General features: G+C 40.1%; 4 protein-coding genes across 4 annotated transcripts; 2 read left to right on the top strand and 2 right to left on the bottom strand.

Moving 5' to 3' along the window:
• Positions 1-737: 737 nt before the first annotated feature.
• GCK72_004563 (uncharacterized protein) lies at positions 738-4224 on the top strand (the record flags this gene model as incomplete). Its single annotated transcript, XM_053724760.1, has 5 exons — positions 738-798; positions 847-2089; positions 3287-3691; positions 3788-4100; positions 4147-4224. The coding sequence occupies 5 exons, from the start codon at positions 738-740 to the stop codon at positions 4222-4224; spliced, it is 2100 nt and encodes a 699-aa protein (XP_053588954.1).
• A 1397-nt stretch (positions 4225-5621) lies between these two features.
• Positions 5622-8185, top strand: GCK72_004562 (uncharacterized protein; the record flags this gene model as incomplete). The annotated part of the gene is made up of 4 exons (XM_003104225.2): positions 5622-6122; positions 7004-7193; positions 7242-7369; positions 7961-8185. The coding sequence occupies 4 exons, from the start codon at positions 5622-5624 to the stop codon at positions 8183-8185; spliced, it is 1044 nt and encodes a 347-aa protein (XP_003104273.2).
• Positions 8186-8246: 61 nt separating this feature from the next.
• Positions 8247-11841, bottom strand: GCK72_004561 (uncharacterized protein; the record flags this gene model as incomplete). Its single annotated transcript, XM_003104245.2, has 4 exons — positions 8247-8756; positions 9297-9473; positions 10902-11390; positions 11740-11841. 4 exons carry the CDS (start codon positions 11839-11841, stop codon positions 8247-8249), a joined length of 1278 nt encoding a protein of 425 aa, XP_003104293.2.
• Positions 11842-12578: 737 nt separating this feature from the next.
• Positions 12579-19015, bottom strand: GCK72_004560 (uncharacterized protein; the record flags this gene model as incomplete). Its single annotated transcript, XM_003104166.2, has 8 exons — positions 12579-13074; positions 14629-14844; positions 15984-16137; positions 16606-16732; positions 16783-16913; positions 17823-17939; positions 18381-18515; positions 19006-19015. 8 exons carry the CDS (start codon positions 19013-19015, stop codon positions 12579-12581), a joined length of 1386 nt encoding a protein of 461 aa, XP_003104214.2.
• Positions 19016-20337: the final 1322 nt, after the last annotated feature.

The raw sequence follows: 20337 nt of genomic DNA, 5'->3' as shown, positions 1-20337 counted from the left end.
ATTTTTCCCAGAGAAAAAGAGCATCTGGTGTCGTACGAGCACGTTGAGGACCATGCTACCTATGCAAACGCGCTCTGAAAAATACATGGTCCGCAATACGTGGCGGTGAACATTAGAATCTATTTTCCTACAGAAAATTTTAGGATACGTGAATATATTTTCATTTCCACGTAGTTTCTCGTTAGAGCGTGTTTGCATAGGTAGCCTGGGCCTCAACGTGTACGAGCCCTCCTGTCTGTTTCTTGCCGGCATGGGCTCATTATCTTTGAGAGCTGAGAAGTTTTCTCTGGGGAAATTGTGATGAACAATGGAACAGTCATCATTTTGGGAAATCTGACAGATAGCAAACATCGATGATTGAAGTCAAATGTGATCATACAAAAAAAAAATTCCCAGTGCAAGTTCCCACCTCTCAACGTAAATCGGCACATGCCGACACTGAGTTATCAAAGAGGAACTAGTGATTTACAACTCATGGTACAGGTTTTGGGAATTACTTTCCTATTTGGATACTAAATATGAATGCAGTCCAGTCCAGACCACGCCCATTATCTATCCTTCACTCAACTATAACAGCTAGAGGCTCAAAAGCGTGAAAAGTGAAACCTTTCTTTCAAAAACTCGCGAAATGTTCTTTTTTCAAGTGTGCGTGAACTTGACCTTTCGTTCTAGAAGATTTTAATCGAGATAAGAACAAATCCTTCAAAAAATTCATTCCCTTTACATTCCCATTCAAGATGTGGTTTTACGCAATCGTAACACTCTTGTTACTAAGTTTTCAAACGATTATTGCGGAAAGTAAGTCAAAGCAACCGTTAAAATGAGATATACTACTAAATAGTTCAGATGGAAACTTCCATATGAAAGAAGCCATCGTCAAAATTACCAAGATCCACCAGTCGGCTTTCAATTATAATTTGGATGCTCAACTTTTCAATAAGAAAATGACACCGATGGAGTTTGCCAACTCTCTTTTCGATGGAAAGATTGAAGATAATGTTTTTGAAGAATACGGTAACTTGAAGTTGGTTGATGGATTAAAACAAGGTCGGGAGTTATTCAAATTAATCAATAAGTTCAAAGATCCCAAGATTACTGATCAAATGCGGAATGATATCATAAATGGAATGAGTGTTCATTCAGAATGGCGATCTGTGTTCATAAATTTCGGTTCAATCTATGAGTTTTTCGAGAAAAAGTCAAAAGTAGTAAAAGTGGAAACTCAAGAGATCCGGCGTTTAGAAATCAACCTGGCTAATCGAATTCGAGTATTTCAGCAACTCGTCGATAGCTTCAAACAATCTCATAACGATTCGTTGATTATTGAGATAGTAAAACAAGCTGGTGATGTGAAAATCAGTTATTCCGAGTTTCAAGCGTGCTTTCGGAACATTGGTTATTTAAACAATGATTACATAATAGTGTCCCATCTTATAGATGTCAGATCGTTCTTCACAAAAGAAACAGAGGAAATGATGAACAGACTGAAAACAGCATTCTCTGCAACTGAAAGCGATATTGATGCACTGTTGAACTTGCAAAATAGTCAAGCGCTCAAAGAAGTTATTGCAATTGTAAAGAAGTTAGATAATACTCTTCCCTTGCTAAATAGTTTCCGAATTTCAAAAGATAAACGGAAGAAATATCAAGGTGTCTCAAAGCCACTATTCCAACGGATCTCCTCATTGTCCTCATTCATGAATCATATTGAATATCAAGCTCCAAGACTATCGGCTACATGGAAACCACTCGAACAGACTCTCAGACTTATGGAAATTAACCAAAACCAATTCGACCTCACTGAGGTGTTTCAGACCGAGAAAGCTTGCATTATGGGTTACAACATTTCGTTTGATCTAACTACTTCAGACCCTGAGTTAATCGCATTCGAAGTGTACTTAAAGAATTATTCATTGGCAGAGGATGAATTCCATGACGCATGGCGTGAGCTGTCTAGAAACACCGAGACGGAAAATCTTGTGGTCTCTAAAAACCCCGAAGCCCATTTCGAATATTTAAAAAGAAGACTGGAAATGTTTCTTGCAAAATATTCCACGGAAGAAATGGAAAAGGTTTTGAAAAATTTGGGGTATGTTTTATTGAAACTTGAAATAGTCCTTGATAAAATAATGTTCCACGTGAAATTGACCATTCTCTTGGAGAGGTAGGCCTTAAAGGAGGACTGATGTCATATTTTTTTATTTCAGATTCTGATACTTCAGAAAATTCTGAGCAACTTTCATCATTGGACCATATGCTAAAAATCGCTCTAAATGGTCTAAACTACGGTTTTCCCGGCTCAAAAGGAGCCTTCGTGAAAGAGTTGCTTCCACCGTGTAGTCCTCTCGAACAAAATTTTTTATTTTATTTCTCGTTTTTTTCGTTTTGTTGCTTTTTACAACAAAATTTCTTTTTTTTTCCTTTTTTTAACGATATAAATTGGAAAAAAACACGAGATTTTGTTGAAAAAATCAAGAATACGAGGAATCGAGAAATAATGAAAAAATAATTTTGTCCGAGAGGACTACACGGGGGCAAAAATTCGCTTGGGAAAACTCTTCCATCAAGGCTCCTTTTGAGCCGGGAAAACGGGAATTTAGAGCATTTAGAGGGATTTTTAGCATATGCTCCAATGATGAAAATTGTTCAGAATTTTCTGAAGTATCATAATCTGAAAAAAAAGACTTCAGTCCTCCTTTAAGCTCGGTCTAGAAAAAGTTATTTGCAAAAAGGCCCAAAAGCATACTTGCAAAATATCGGCCCGGCCCGGCTCGGCCCGTCGGCCCGGCCCGGGCCGGTAGAGAAAGTTGCCAGCCCGGCCCGGCCCGGTCGGCCCGGAGTCAAAAAATGAGCACAATTTTTCACAAAATTTTTCGAAATTTTTTAAAATTTTCATCAAAAATAGTCAAAAATCCTATGTACACTTGAGTTTTATCGATATGTAAAAACATAGTCGAAGATTCGACTTTTTTGCGAAAAAATCAAAAAAATTTCAAAAAAATTCAAATTTTCAAATTTTTGTACTGTGACCCGGGCCGACCGGGCCGGGCCGGGCCGGTGAAAATTCTCAAATCGGCCCGGCCCGGCCCGTTGCAAGTATGCCCAAAAGAGACGTTTTGACGTGTAAGGGCGGGTCTGATTCCAGAGCAGTTTTATTTTGGACAGTTTTGAATCGAGGGCAACATCAAAAAAATTTTTTGACGGGAAAAAGCCGGCAGAATAAAAATTGCAAAAAACATGAACCACATATAAAAACTATGTTTATACTGTATAAAGTTCACTTCAGAAACAAGCACATTCCTGGAAAAGAAGAAATTTCCGTATTTGAGGAGACCTATCTGGAAGCGGTGCGATGGTTGGAAACAATTCAGAAAGCGAATTCGAAAGAATTGACGGAAAAACTAACAAAAAATATTCCTGAAATGAAAGCATACTTTGAATGTGGTGGTCCGGGTAATTATTACACCATGGATGAGGCTAGAATGCTTTTTGAAACATCGAGGACAGCATCCAGTGTGAATCCCAACTCCCTGCTGTTCGGAGCTGTAGAATGGATGGGTTGGTTGAAAGAGGCACATGAAATGATTGAAGGAATCAAGAATTGGAAACCGGAAGATGATCCAACAATCGGAGCATTCCCATTGACTGTTTCTGATCTGGATGTGATATCTGATGGACTGAAAGCTATAAAGTTAGCTGTTAAGATTCAAGATTTCTGAACGGGTGGCTGGGAAGGAAGGGATGATGACGACTTTGAAGCAGTAAGGGACAATTGGTATCTTTTGAGCAAGGCTATTTCGAATATTGTGGAAGATCTGGATCGAGTGGATATCAATAATGTGACAGAAAATGCTGAGTCACATCTATCTGATTCTGTTCTCAGTTCAATCGATACGGTCAGAAAGTTTGTCAGAGATGAATACGATGGAAATCTGTGGAAGGAAATTCAGAACTTCTTGGATGACTTGCAGAGTTTTCCGGGTTTTGCGAATAAAGTGAACAAGATGAACGAGGAAATTAGAAAGTATAAAGACTGGGAGAAAACTAGACATCCAGAAAAAGAGAAAGAAGAAAAGAAGCCGTTTGTCGATTGTTCGCAAGTAGGTCTACAATGTTTTTATGAGATTTGAAATTAACTATTTTCAGAGCAATCTCGGCGAATGTGGTGTTCCGCTGAATCTTCCAGCAGCTCCGGATGTTCCAGTCGAGAAATTTGAGTTGTGAAATGAAAACGAGGATTCAGAAGTCTTAATTATTCATTATTATTATTTTATGATAAAGAAGAAATTGAAATTTCATTTATTAGGAAGTTGATTTCACACAAAATTTATCACCAGACAAAAAACGGGCGTCACAAAAAAGTATGCGCTACTAGAGAGTGGAGTCGCAGACACCCCAGAAGCTCTATCTTCTCTGCGTCTCTCAAAGTGAAGTTATACAATGTGTTCTATATATACACTGCACGGTCTCCCAAACGCGAAGCCGATTTTTTCACGTTTTACTTCAATTCTTTTATTTTTCCTACTGAAAATGCTGAATTTTTAGGTTTTCAGACGTCGCAATGGATGAAAAGATATCCCATCCGACAGAATTGCGTAAAATTAAATTCTCTATCTTATGAGCCAAAAAAAGTGAATTTTGGTAAGAAATTGTCTTTTTTGATACAGAAAAACCGATTTTCAGAAAAGCATGATTTTCAGCTAATGCAGCCAATATTTCTTTTTCTAAAAATTGTAACAGGTTCGGAGCATCCTCAAGTACATTATGTGCAAGTTTTGTTCGAAACTGTTTTCTGGCAAAAAAGTTATACTTATTTTACTGAAAATCGGTTTTTCTCTATCAAAAAAGTCAGTTTCTTACATAAATTCACGTTTTTGGCTCGTTAGATAGAAAATGTAATTTTTCACAATTCTGGTATCTTTTTTTTCACCCATTGCGACGTCTGAAAACCCGAAAATACTGCATTTTCAGTGCAAAAATTAAAAGAACTGAATTAAAACGTGAAAAAATCGGTTTCATGTTTCTTGCAGTTCTTTTTCACAGTGTGGAAGAGGCTCCGCGACAATTCGCAACTGCGACATTTCGCAACTGCGTCGTTTCGCAACCATAGAACTAACAATATATCAACCCAGTTTTGCCAGAAAACGGATCAGACAACTTTTTCTTCTATTTAATTGTTTTCAAATATGTTCCCAGACCCTTCGGTTCACTCAAAATGTTCAACTGACCCAAATATGCAAAAGCGGTATAGTTGCGAAACGTCGCAGTTGCAAAATCTACGTGAGTTGCGAAATGTCTCGGAGTCGTGGGAGACCGTGCACTGGAAAGCAGAGAACATGCGCATTTCAGATAAATAGTCGTTTTCTGCCTTCGAAAGCTAGTATTTGAGAAAAATGAGGTCAACATTTTGAGCTTTCCAATGACAACCGCTATTTTCCACCAAAGAGTACTTCACTTGTTTCCTTGATTCTTCTACTACTCCCTTTGACTCATTTATTACCCTCGTACTTATTGACACGAAACGACACCTATAAAACTACCCAACTAATAAAATACCTCTCGAGTGATTTCATTTCACTATTTTTCCTTTCTCTACTGCTAGCTACAGTAAGATTTCAAAAATGAATTGGAAAACTCTATTCCTATGCTTTCTTTTTATTGTGCGCATCTCCACGAAACGTCTTACTCCCAGAGAAAATAAGATTCTGAAGGCGAACTGCGGTCGTTACGTGTCAGGATTCACGTCTCTCAACGGTCATCGTGAGAAGACTTCAGAGGAATACAAAGCGCTTTACGGGAAGGAAGTGAAGATCGGTGAAGCGCCATGGGCGGTCTCTCTGGCTATGAAGAAGAAGACGTTGTCCGGAAAGAATGTGGAGAATCAATTCGCACAACACGGCACCGGCACCCTAATCTCCCCGTGGCATATTGTGACGGCGGCCCATTTGATCGGTATCAGTGAGGACCCACTTCCAGATTGTCAGACTGGAAAGTTAGGAGACGCCCATTTTCTGAGGGATTTCAAAGATTTCGTGGCGTTTATCAATGTGACTTGTGCGGTTCCGGAGATGTGTAAAGGGTTGAAGAGGAAGGATATGTTCAAGCCGTTTGAGATTCAGTCGGTGAGTTCCATGCAGAGTTGAGCGAAAGGCGGAAAACGGAAAGCGGAATTAAACTTTTTTCATACTTGCAAACCGGGCCGAAACGGGCCGACACGGGCCGGCTCGTAGTTTGCGTCAAACTGAATTTTATGAGCTGAAAAATAAACCAAAATGTAGATCTCGACGAGTTTTATCTCCGTGACCAACTACGGGCCGGATGGCTATTCGTTAATGTGCCGCGGGCCGGGAAAAAGTGCCAAAAAACGCGAAAATGGCCAGAAAGTCATTTTAGCCCGGTCCGCGACCAATTAACAAATAGCCATGCGGCCCGTATTAGGTCACTGACATAGAACTCGTCGAGATCTACATTTTTGTATATCTTTCAGCTCATAAAATTCAGTTTGACGCGAGTTACGAGCCGGCCCGTGTCGGCCCGTTTTGACCCGGTTTGCAAATATGCTTTGTTTTTGGTGGAAAAACTCGGCTACTGTGATATTTCACTACGAAAATGACGTCATTGGGCACAATTGAGAAGGAATGTTGCGAAATGTTTTTTTTCAAATTTCCTCTTCAAAATATTACGGTAGCACTCGTTTCCAGTTGTGTCGAATGACGTCATTTTCGTTGTGCAATAACACGATGGCTGAGTGGCATAACCGATTTCAAGAATAGCGGAATTTTGGTTACTGTAGTAATTTGGTCAGTGTAAGTGTAGTTTGTCACTGTAATCGGTTGGTCAGTGGGATAGCCGAGTTGACCGAGTTGACGGATCCTAGGCCAGGACTGTTTTTTAAATATAGATTTTCATAATCACATCTTATAGCACAACTATAAAAGATTATGTTTGTAGTTGTCAACTTTTAGAAAACCCTAGATAGTTGTAGCCCATCAAAAGTTTCCAGCTCTACATCCGTCAAGGCTACGTCGGTGACGGTTGCATTGATCGTGAATCTTTTAACGATATCGCAGTGTTCGAGCTCAAGGAGCCCATTGAGTTCTCCCGTAACATCTTCCCGGCATGCCTCCCATCCACCTCAAAATCTCCCGTACTTGGAGCTAAAGGGTACAAACTTTATGGATATGGAAGAGACCGTAAGTAACTATTGGTCTCTTTGACTACAGTAACCTTGTCCATTTCAGCGGCGGATAAGCAGTTAGAATCTGGAAAGCTGAAAACGTTGGTGTCTTTCGTGGCGGAGTGTTCCGATGAGTTTCCGTATGGAGGAGTGTTTTGTACTTCGGCGGAGAATCGTGGATTGTCGTGTGATGTGAGTGAGGGCTTAAAGTAGAACCAACTGTACACAGTTACAGTAGGGTTACGGTACTGACGAGCGGTAGACCAAGCTCGCCACGCTTACAGATACTGTAACTTCCCTGCCAATCGTATTAGGCTCTTAAAAATTGGTAAGAACGTTCGTTAGAGCGCGTTTTCTGATATTTGGTGATTTCAGAGCGTTTACTCACTAACCAGCTGGGTTACGGTACTTGCAAACAGTGAATCAAAACCGCGACGCGCGCTGAACCTAGTGCGTTCTCAGAATGTTTATTAGAGCGCGTTTACCAATTTTTGTCAAGTTTATGGAATTCGCATGAAGTAATTCTAAACCATGAAAATATTCACAGAGGTACCGTAACTTTCACACCTTTGTCTACAGCGATTTGAAATTTGGTCAGAATGTGCATTAGAGCGCGTTTGCTAATCTGTGTAATTTTCATGACTTTATTAACTTTATTAACTAGCTGGGTTACGGTACTTGGAGTTGAAAGCAGTAACGAGATACTGTAATTTCTAAGGCCTAATGTCGAACTACTGTTCAAAAAGTTCAATAGAGCGCGTTTTCTTCATATCTCATTTCCAGGGCGACAGTGGCTCCGGAGTGGTCCGCACCTCGGACACCCGTAACGTCGAAGAACTCGTCGGTGTCCTATCAGCCGGAATGCCTTGCCCAGAGCTCTACGATTCCCATAACCGACAGAGAAGACTCAGACAAAAGTTGACTCAAGAGACCGATCTGCTTGTCGACGTGGCCGCCCATCTTGACTTTTTCTGTAATTGTTGTGGGATTTGTACTAATAAGAAGTGATTTATTGGTGGGATTACAAAGAAAGAGAATAAATGTTGATTATTATAACTATTACAAAAAATTATTCCAATTTGCGATTAGCATTATAGATATTTATCTGATTCTGTAGCTGCGCGGTGAGCACTTTTCCGAACACAATATGATTATGGCTCGCCAAGATCTTCGCAGCGGCGAGAGCAGCCTCCGACGGGTCCAATACAGTAGTACACCCGATTCCATTTGGCATACGGAGCGACGACCAGATATCAAGACTCAACGATTCACTGGGGGGTGGACAGTTGATCACCGGCAGTGACGAGTTTCCAGCGATCACTGGTCCCAGTCCGTTTGATCTACCAGCCACTGCAATCACTACAGTAGGCACTCCACTATCCTCGAATTCCGCCAACACTTCCAATGTGTCTGAGGTGGTTTTGTGAGCGGAGCTGACTTTAAGGGTGGCTTCGAGGCCGAAGTTGTTTGCGGCGTCGGAAATTTTTCTGGCGAAGACACCGTCGGAACCGGATCCCATGATGACGAGGACATGACATGACTGGCGTGGTTTCGAGAAGGTGGACGTGATTTCCATGACCTGGAATTACAAAGTTTTTAGACGGGCGGTTTTTTCCCTTTTCAAAATAACCGCGCATGTCATCCAACAAATTGTCTAAAATTTCACGTTTTTTAATATATCCCACCTCACCACTAAGATACACACAAAACCGTAGGCGCTACTAGAGAGTGGAGTCGCAGACCGCCAGACACACTAGCTTCTCTGCGTCATCCACAGTGAGTGGATGTGTTATATATCACTGGAAAGCTGAAAATACGCTCTACATTTTTGTAGTTAAAAGTTTTCCACCATCTCTAAACACCGCGGAGATACGAACATTCAAACATCATGCGCTTCAAATAGAGAGAGCGCAGACAGTTAGACGCTCTAGCTTCTCTGCGTCTCTTACAGTGTGTGGATGTGTTATATATCACTAGAAAGCTGAAAATACGCTCTACATTTTTCTAGTTAAAAGTTTTCCACCATCTCTAAACGCCACTGAGATACGCACATTCAAACATCGAGCAAACGAAGAGAGCGCAGACAGTTAGACGCTCTCGTTTCTCTGCGTCTCCGTACCTTTGTATAATTCTTCAAAACCAACTGCAACCCCTCCGCCGTCACTTCCTTCATATCCCGATAGACCTGCTTATCCAACTGAAGACGTCTATCATTCTCTGGCCACACTCTCCAGGAGTCATTGTCGATGACGTCAGCGAGAAGAATCTCTCCCTCGACTGTCACTCCGAATTCGATCTGTTTGAATGATGGAAATGGATGATTCCTTTTTCATATTTGATATGACAGTGATAAAAAGTGGCAATAAAAATGGGGGATGGATGTCAATATTTATGTTTCCTATGAATTTGATAAGAGCGGTGAACATTGGTATCTTTAGAAGTGAAAGTCATTAAAAATGTTATAAAAAGTAGCAGAGTTGTAAGGAAGTGAAAATTTCCGTAAGTCGGAAGTCGGAAGTCGGAAGTGAAAAAACGCCCGAAAGTCGGAAGTCGGAATTAGATTTTTTCGCAAATATTCAAGAACTCTAAGCGAAAAATCATAAAATTCTTGAAAATCAGCGGAAAATTAGTTTTTGGCTGAAGAACAGCCTATTTTCTGTCCTTTTAGACTATTTTTCCACGTATTTCTGCGAAATTTACTTTTCCGAAGTACCACCGTTATGGAATGACTGAAGTCGGAAATAAAATTCCTTATCCGGAAGTCGGAAGTCGGCAGTCGGAATGGAAAAAATGCCCGGAAGTTGGAAGTCGGAATTCCATGCAACTCTGCTTAGTAGTTAGTAAACTGTTTTCAAAAATTTCGAAAATTGAAAATTTTTTAAATCGCAGAGAACGTTATAGTGCCAGAAATTGTTTAAATTGCTCAAATATTTTTTTGGTTATAGAAAAAATTGTGATCTACATTTTTGCAATTGACAACTTTTTAGTAAAAGCTTACGGTGGGGAGTTACGACCCGTCAAAGTTTGTATACCTTGAGCCAGGGATACCTCTACTTCTTGCGGCTGTAACACCCTAGGAAGGACTCGTATTAAAAAGTGGTCAACTACAAAAATGTAGCCCTTGAGTTTTTCTATAATAGATAATAAATTTGAAAAGTTAGAAAAGTATTGGAATCCGTGACACAATCCTAAAGTTACCAATTTTTCAAAAAAAAAAAACATTTTAAGAAAAAAAAAATTCTGACTTTGAGATGGCGTCATAGTCTCAAAGATAATCCAAGTGTTCTAAATTTTTAATGTATTATGGAACAAACTGTGATCTACATTTTTCTTGTAGACAAATTTTTTGTGCAATGGTACTTTTGGAGACCGTAATTCCATCTCAAAGTTTTCCAGAAATTCTTAAAAATTCAACATTTCAAAAAACTGCTTTATTTTGAGCTATCCTTAGCAAATTTTATGTTTTTATGCCTCTACATGTTATCAAGCAAGTTTCCATCAACATTTTTGTAGTTTACATCTGTTTTTGTAAGCCCGTATCCTGGGATCCTTCAAAGTAAGCTTGCCTCGGGTCCGTGCCTCCGGCTGCTCTGCCTGGCTACGGAGGGTCCGTACAAAAAAGTTGTCAGCTACAAAAATGTAGCCCTTCATTTTTTCTATGCCATGTCCAAAATCTGACAATTTCGGTAGAGCGCATTTACATCCCTCCTAACAGACAACCTACCTTCATATCAATCAACGCACTATTCTCCAAAGCCCACGCCTTTTCCAATGCTCTAAACACCAATTTTGTCATTTTTTTCATGAGAGAAATCTCGTCTCTTCCAATTTTCAAATGATCAATCATCAATCCATTCGACACAATTTGCTCATCTGTCCATTGTGGATCATCGTTTGCGTCGTCTTTGAAAAATGTCTCGAGCTTCAGCTCATTGAATCTGAATCCCTCTTTGACTCCGGGGTTTCTTTTCAAGAAAGATCCGGTGGCCACTCGTCTGGCAACCCATTCAATCGGTATCATTGTACATTTTCTTGCGATGAACTCAGTATCAGATATCGATTGTTCAAAATGGGTTGGGAGTCCGAGGAGTTGGAGGTACTCGAACACGTTGACAGTGGTTTTTGATGCAATTTTCGATTTTCCCTCGAGCTCATTTTTACGTTCAGCATTGAACGCGGTGAGGCTATCCTTGGAACGGATGAGCACGTAGTCCTGGAAGATTCGAAAATTTTTGTTAAAAAAATAATTTTTAACATTTTCCAACTGAAAATGAGTCCTAAATCAGAAAAAAACTATGCAAAAAATTAATAACTATTTTTGACCCCCAAAAGAATCGAACCAACAACCTCCAGATCCTTAGGCACCCCTTTAGACCGCAAGGCTATCCATGCGATCCAAGGAGCGGCGGCGCCAGGGTGGCCTAGTGGGTAAGAAGCCTGTCTATAGTTCTAGGAGTTCTTGGTTCGATTTTTCCACTAGCCAAATTAAATTTTTGATTTTTTGCATCATTTTTTCGTGATCTAAAACCTATTTTCAACCAGGAAAACAAAAAAAAACGTACCTTCTCCCCCTTGATACCATAAATCTGCTTGGTCTTTCCCTCGGCCAACAGCTCCAAATTCTCCTGTTTTGAAGCGAAAGACGCTAAAGTTCGAGACGACATTTCAGTAGACAAGTAACAATACCAAAATGAAAGTGTTCTACACGGCCAGTATCAATATATATGTTATCAATAAGTTTGTCATCGACAAACATCTTGTTTTCAGTCTCTTTCTTATCATCAATTGGGCATAGAACACTATCATTTCCATGAAAATTGCTCTTTTTTCGTTTTCGATAGCATTTTCAAAAAAACAAAAAAACATGGGCAGGAATCGAACCAAAAACCATTCTATTCCCGATCGTCTGCGTTGCCAACTGAGCCAATCGCGCATTGGAAAAAGTAGATGATAAAGGGATAGATGAGGCGCGAGCGGGCCAGGAAGTTTGAACAAGTTGATGGAGAATGCAAATGCGCTCTATTTCAAAAATCCATTGTTTTGCTCATTCTACACTAAAAAAAGGCCTGAGAGCAACAACGTTTTTATGAGGTAATGTGCAGAAAGAGAGAGAGAAAAGTGTTTGGATTGGGGAAGGGAAAAGGGACACAACATGAAGTAGCAAAAAGAACAAGATATAAAGAAACAAGAACACAGTTCTCAGTATTGGAATAATCGTTTATACGAGAAAAAATTGAGGACAAATAAACGTGGAAAAAGTTGTTGGGGTGGGATAATGTGGGAGAGAGAGAGAGAGAGTGGGGAAAGTTGAGAGATTGAGAGAGGGAGAGGCAAAGAAGAGAGAGAGAGAGAAAAAATCAAAATAAGAGAAAAATCCAATGGATCAATTGAGATCATTTCTCTAATTAGGTGTAGCTCTGGCAGATGGGTTGATAGGTCCCTGTTGTTGTCCTTGTCCTTGCTGCTGCACCATTCCACCAATCACTCCCCCAGGCGCTCCCGGAGCTCCGCCCCCTCCACCACCATTCGCCACCACACCGCCGCCCATAACTCCATTAAGACCCGTCGGGATCGGCGGAGTGATCTGTCCGGTGCCGACGCCCAAATTGTGCATCTGAAGCATGAGACCCGTCTCGGGACCAGATGGGAATTGTGGTCCCTGGAAGAAGTACTTGAAATGGGCGGGCTGACCAGCGACCGCGTTCGGCAACTTTGGTTTGTCCTCCAACTCTTTGTACTCCAACTTCAACTCTTTCGGAATTTTTCGCCACTGCATTTGATCGAACACGTTGTAGTGTCCCTTCTCGTATTGGCCCGTCTGCTCTTTCACACCACCGTATTGGGAACGTGTCAGCCACACTTGTTCGCTTTTGTGAAATCGCCATTCGCGGTTATATCTGGAATTGAATGGGGGTTTTTGGGTAGAGTTTAGGTTGAAAAATAGAAAAATCCAAAATAGAATATTGCATAGTTGTCAAGGCGCGGCCCTTTTTTCCAATTTTTTTTTGAAATTTTTTCAATTTTTCATCGAAAATGGGACAATTTTTCAGAATTTCCTCTTATTCTGAATAATAATCGAAAATTTGACTTTTTCGCGAAAAAATTCAAAAAATTTCAAAAAATTTGAAAATTTGACTTCTGCCCGAGCCGGACCTTGACAACTATGGAATATTGGGATTCAAAAAGTGCGCCCAATTTTTTCACAACATTTTTTCGAAATTTTTATCAAAAATAGTGTCAGAAATCCTATGACTCTTGATCGGAATTTGAAAACATAGTCGAAAATTCGAACTTTTGCAAAAACAAATTTCGAAACTGTATTATTACGGCACGGTTCTTACAACCGCGCTCTACCGAAACAGGAGAAAATTGTGTGTGAAATTGAGAGAATCAGAGAAAAAGAGACATTTTTCAAGGGCATTTCGGTGGAGCGCGGTTGTAAGAAATGTGCAGAGCTAATAGCTGCAATACAGTTTTTTTTTCACTGAACCATGCGGCAGTACTGTCAAAAATGGGCGGATCCTGATATGTCCTGGTTTTTTTTGTCAATTTCATCTAACAGACATATATTTCGGCGTGTTTAGCTCAGAAAAATTGTAAAAATCGGCAAAAAAACGAACTATGCCTGTCAGATTTGCAGAATTGGTGAGCGTGTCCAGCATAAGGCGCAGTTGCAATGCTAACTATGCGGGAATTTTGATATTGGAGTTAAATTCGCATTTTCCGTGTTGTTTGTGACTAAAATTGTTAGAAACTGCCAAAAATCGGTACGAATAGCAACAAAAAAAGTTAGGGCGCAGTTTCTACGGCAATTTGTGCGGCAAACATGCTGAAAATACGAAAGATACAAAAAAAACGACAAAAATCGACTGTAATAGTGGATTTTGCAAGTAAGGATGCTGAAAATGGCCGTGCTTTTGATGGAAATAAATTTTTTCAGCTCTGAGGTAAGTTTTCAGCATAAACAAACACAAAGGCTAACCGGTGCCGCAAATTTGCAAAAAAAATGCACTATCGAGTGTCCATTGTGCTGAAAATAACAAAAAACTGCCCGGACATATGAAAAGCGATCCGAATTGCCAAAAATTGATCAAATTGTGCTCAAAATGACGAAAATTAGCTGAAAATAGCAGCTCGGCACAGTTCTTACAACTGCGCTCCACCGAAATGTCCTCGAAAAATGTCTCTTTTTCTCTGAGGCTCTCAATTTCGCATACAATTTTCTTCGGTTTCGGTAGAGCGCGGTTGTAAGAAGCGTGCCGTGCTTATAGCAGCGACCCCTCGAAGAAGAGCTCGCAGGAGGTACGGGCCGCCACGTGGCTCCTGTGGCCACATTTTAATGCCAATTTTTTTTAGAACTTCTCTATTTTCCTCTGTTTTCCAGCCGAAAATTGCGAAATTCGGCTATAAAAAGGCCATAAATTGACCCATTTTTTCCATCGAAAACTCACAATTCACACGCGGCAGCCACCTGATAAATCTCGTTTGGACAATTGTAGAACAAATAGAATAACACATCTTCGGACACTTTACTCAATCGAAGAGGCGGCAGTTTGTCTCGAATATGATTATGTGTCATGTACTCTTCGGGCACTTTCACGTCTAACTCGTGCGCTCGAATCGGTGAGTCCGCCCACGGTCCGCCAAAGCTTCGGTGCATGTTTCGCCTGCAAATTTAAGAGATTTTGCTAGATTTTTGTGCAAAAATCGATTTTTTGTGCTAAAAACCCTGAAAATCCAGGTTTTTGGGGTGAAAATTGGTGAAAAATGGTAAAAACTGGCTGAAATTCTTGTTTTTGAGCTTAAAAGTAGCAAATTTTAGTAAACTGCACAGTAAATTTAATATCAGCTCTTCCAGACACAAAAATGCTGATAAAGTATCAAAAAAAGACACGTAAATCGACGTTTATTGATAAAATAAAGTTTTTTTCGGTTAAAAATCGTAATATTGCTATTCTCAATGAACAATTGCCAGAAAAGTGTGAATTTCTGCTCGGAAACCATTTTTTATTAGAAAAACCTCGTTTTTCAGTATAAAAATGCGAAAAGATTGAATTTTCTAGTCGAAAAATTGTCTGAAACCGATTTTTTCGAGTCGAAATTCTATCGATTTTATATTTTTACATTTATCTTGTTTCTAATGGAAAATTTTTCAAATTTGACGTTTTTACTTGAAGAAAGTTGAAAATTCGGAGATTTACCGTCTGAAAATTGCATTTTCCCAGTGGAAAACGTCTTAAAATAGGATTTTCTAGGTCGGAGAGGCAAAAACTAGAATTTTGAGTTTTTCATACAAAAATTTAGCAAATTTTGTGTTTTCAGGTAGTTTTTTTATTGGAAAATCTGAAAAAAGAAATGTCATAATGTTAAATTGTCAAAAATTGACAATTTTTGATAGAAAATTACAACAAAATCGAATTTCTATCTTCTAAACGAGGGAATTTCGAATTTTTTGCATACAAATAGTTGAAAATTCCGATTTTCCGATTGAAAAAGAGTCTAAAATCAATTTTTTCGACATTTTTTCAATTTTTCACCGAAAATGTGAACATTTTTCACGGTTTTTCTGAATTCCTTCGAATTCTGAATCATATCAGCTCGGCACATTTCTTACAACTGTGCTCCACCGAAATGAGCTTGAAAAATGTCTCTTTTTCTCTGACTCTCTCAATTTCGCACACTATTTTCTTCGGTTTCGGTAGAGCGCGGTTGTAAGTCGAAAATTTGACTTTTTTTGCGGAAAAAATTGAAAAATTTCGAAAATTCTGAATTCCGGTTCCAATTTTCCGGGTTTTGACCTACTTACTCTGCCAAATTCAAATTCAAGCCCAACGTCGTCAGATCGTAACCCAACGCCAGTGAGACGATGGACGGGTTGTCGACTGTCCGGAGGTATGTCACCAGGCCAGCCATTCCAAATTGATCGGCAAGCATTGAGGCGGGTATGTTCGTCACTTCGCCTGCAAAGAAAAAAGTGCGCTTTATTGAGAATTTTAGCCCGGGAGGAGGCAAGCGCGCTCCATTGAGAAAAGCATACCTGCAAACCGGGCCGGCTCGTAACTCGCGTCAAACTGAGTTTTATGAGCTGAAAAATATACCAAAATGTAGATCTCAGCGAGTTCTATGACACTGACCTACTACGGGCCGGATGGCTATTCGGTAGTGTGCCGCGGGCCGGGAAGAAGTGCCAAAAAACGCGAAAATGGCCAGAAAAGCCATTCAAGCCCGGTCCGCGGCACATTAACAAATAGCCATCCGGTCCGTAGTAGGCCAGGGACATAGAACTCGTCGAGATCTACATTTTGGTATATTTTTGAGCTCATAATATTGAGTTAAACGCAACTTACGCGCCGGCCCGGTTTGCAAGTATGGAGAAAAGTTAGAAAAAGTCAGTAAAAATTAATTTTAAGCTTCTCTGAGATTCTTACCATCCGGGTGGGTGATAATTCCATGCATAGGGCCTTCTTGACTTGTTCTTGATAAGCCGCCCAGCCTCGAAGGGTCACAATCGCCTAATGGTCCGGCGAAATTCACTTGATGGTCGTCGGGCAGCATCTGAAATTTAAAAAAATGAAGAAATTTGTAACAAAACTCGATTCCCGTACATTCGCCAGTTGATCTCCGAGCATTGTTCGTTGTGATTGGCCACCACCGACGCCGGGAAGCGCGGGAAAATCCTCGTTCTGTATTTGGAACTCGGAATTTGTTAGACTCGGGTCCGATCGCATCAGGTTAGCTGAAAACATCTATTATTTGGTGACAAAACTGTCTTATTTGTGTGGAAATTGTGAGAAATTCGAAGATTTAGGAGGTTTACCATTGAATTTTCAGACATTAATGCATTTTTTCGCGCAAATTTTCTCGCTCGACTACGGTAGATGGCAAAGTACGCAAAACACTGTCACGTCAGAATGCACAGATTTTGAAAAAAAAAATTTTTGCATTTCGGATTTTCAGCGATGTTCCGACGAAATTTGAGGTATTTACAGAGTTTCAGAGCGAAAATTATTGATAAAAGCAGAAAAATTACATGCTTTTAAAATGTTAAGCAAAAAAACGGGAAATTCCGAGAAAAATCGGGCAAAAATCATAATTTTGGCTAAAAACAAAAAAGTTGGCGGAAGTCTAAAAAATTAACTTTTTTCCGAGCGAAATTTTTCAAATATCGCATTAAATTACGCTTTCAAATTAAATAATGAACGAAAATCTATCAAAAACTCGACAAATTTCAAAAAAATTTCCGCTAGAGCTGAAAAATTGTGCAACTTTTCGTAAATCATCAAAACTTTCCAGTTTTCTCATGCGGAAAATGTGGTTTATGCTCGTTGATGCTAAGAAACAGCTGAAACGAAGCTAAAATTAAAGAAACTAACTCAAAAACGGGAATTTTCCATTTTTTTAGCATTTTGACCGACATATCACGAGGAAAGAGGCGAAAAACGATAAGTTTTCCGTTTAAAACCGATAAAAACGAGAAAATCTGCTGAAATATGCAAGAAAATCATCTCAAAACGTCATATTTCGTCGCGAAACACAGAATTCCAAAATTTTGGCGCCTCACTCTCGGAGCGCGCGCGAAAATCGATAATTTCTCAAGTTCTATGTCTGAAACGACAAATCGATTTTCCACTCGACAAGAACCCACCATAGTTAGCTCGGTGCGCCGCGTAGGGATCTCGCGACGGCGACGACTGGGCAACGTTTAAAACACCTCCGCTCGTTGTTGGAATTGGTGAGAATCCGCCGCCGAGTGAGGACGTTCCTGTAAATTTGAGTTAATTAGTGCGGGGGTTTAAGGCGTTTTTTTTTTGTTGGGTTTTCAAGGAATTTGAGTTTGTGTTTTTATCGCCCAGGTCAGGTTTATGTAGATCATATTGTTCCCGCGCTAGAAACCTGGTAAATCACTTAATTTCAGGGGAAGAGTCAGCTTAGCTATCCGATGGCCTAATAGTCCACTTGGAAAAATTTTAGACCAGTATAAAACTTGTCTGGAATGTTCCCACAATTTTAAGCGATTTTTTGGTTTCTAGCGCTGAAAATCCGGCATTAAAGTTCTGATAAGCGTGGGAAGCAAATTCGCTCCAGTGAACTGGAAGCTGATGTCAGCTCACCGAGCTTATCAAAACCCCGTGATTTAGCTAAACAAGGTCGAAATCTTTTGAAAGCTTCCAAAACGAAGATACACTGATTCAAAAGAAATCACCTTTCGCGCCCAGTGATGGAAACTGGGATTCGTCAATAATTGTTGCGTTGGAAGGCGAGGAGAGAAAGTTGGAATGCGAGAGAAATTGTTGCGTTTGTTGAGGAGGCAATCGTCGTTCGGTAGCTACTCCACCGACTGCAAGAGATTCAGATTAGTATGGGCCAGTTTTAGTTGAGTTTTCGGATTTTTTTGGGATTTTGGTGGAAAGCGCGCTCCACCGAACACATGGTGGAACGCGTTGGGGGTGGAAGCTTCTAGAAGAAACTGGTATGATTAGAAAGCTAAAGTCATAAGGATTCAGAATTTGCTTTAATTTTCCGTCTGGAGTCTTATGGACGCTAGAAAAATTTCGAGAGCAGCTTCAGAATACTCACGTCTTCAGTATTCTATGCATACCAGTTTCAACAGAAAATTCTATTTTAAAGGCGCATGACCTCCCGGGATCATTCATGCGCTTTTAAACAGTGCCAACGTGCTCCAATTGCGAAAAATCAAATTTTGGCTATCCTGGAGCAAGTGCGCTCCATTGAGAATATCAAAATATCTTGAAACTTTCAATGAAGAGCATTTGCAAGGCCTCCACCTGAAGCATTCTGAAACACACACCGAAAAATAAAAAACTCACGAGAATTCATAAGCACAGCTGGCGCTTACGAGATGTTCTTTCTATTCGGTGTTTTTGATGTTGGTTTGGGGTGGGGTGGCTACGTCCTACTCATATATCTGAAAATACTAGATTTTTTGGGATTTTTGGTGTTTGAAACTGAAAAAGAAACAAATAAAGAGTAGAAAAAAGAAGAAGCTAAAACAAGTGGAACGAAGCATGGGGAAAAGAAGAAATCATATGACCACGTTGTCGGTTTCTTCTCACAATTTCTTCCATCGTCACTCCGTTCGGTTTTTGAATCGAAAAGAGATAGACAGAGATGGAGATAGTGCTAGAGAAAAAGAGACGTGAGAAAAATCGAACAATGCTGTGTTAGACTGTCTGCCGTCTCTCCACTCATTTTACTCTCTCTAGTCGGAGACCGTGTAGACGGCGCGACGAAGGCGATCACCGTACTCCCTGGAGACCTGCGCATCTAACTCGTCACGAGGGAGTGTGCAGAGTGAGGAGATTGCGGTCAGAGACGCCACACGCGACGACCCAAGGGGGGAGTTCGCTAGAGCGCACTTGCTCCAGCAACTGGGGAATAACGGAACGTGGTTGACCTGACCTCTCTTTTCGCGCAAAATGAAATAGAATGAATAAAAGAGAGAGGAAGCTGCGGACACACACACACACATACACAAGGGCTAATCAAACCCTCTTCTATGAAAGAAGTGAGAAGAAGACGGACCTTAGAAGAAGAGCATACATGGAGCACACCCTGCTCCGTCCCCCCTTTCACTCACTCACTCGGACTACTCTTCCGATTGATTCTGCTCTATTACTAGTCCCTCATTTTTCTCATTTCGTAGTTTTCTGACTTAAAATTCTGCAATTTTTGGAGAATTTTGGAGAAAAAATATGTATAGCTTGCTTGTTGTGTTCGAATAGCTTAGCATTCTGAATAATTCATTATTCAGGCACTGAACACAATAGGCAGGTGCTTAGTTGGAGCATTTTTTCCGCAGGGGGGAATCTGACGTGGGCTCATGGGTTTTTGAGTTTAGCCAGTTTTTTTTTCGAATTTTAAGTTTAAATATTTTCGTGATAGAACGAATTGACACAGAAAATTCAATTTTTGAGATTTTTTGAAAAAAAATTTGAAATATCAATCTTTTCATATTCGCTCGGCACAGTTCTTACAACTGCGCTCCACCGAAATACCCTTGAAAAATTTTTCGCACACAATTTTCCTCGGTTTCGGTAGAACGCGGTTGTGAGAAGCGTGCCGTGCTATTACATTCATATCGTAATTTTTTGAAAATTCGTAATTTTTCGGAGTTTTTCTGAAAAAATTCACAAAAAATT

This window comes from Caenorhabditis remanei, chromosome II (genome assembly GCF_010183535.1).
Source record: "Caenorhabditis remanei strain PX506 chromosome II, whole genome shotgun sequence".
Classification (NCBI taxonomy): Eukaryota; Metazoa; Nematoda; class Chromadorea; order Rhabditida; family Rhabditidae; genus Caenorhabditis; species Caenorhabditis remanei.
The sequence above is the reverse complement of the archived record's forward strand: the minus strand, read 5'-3'. Positions and strand labels throughout refer to the sequence as shown.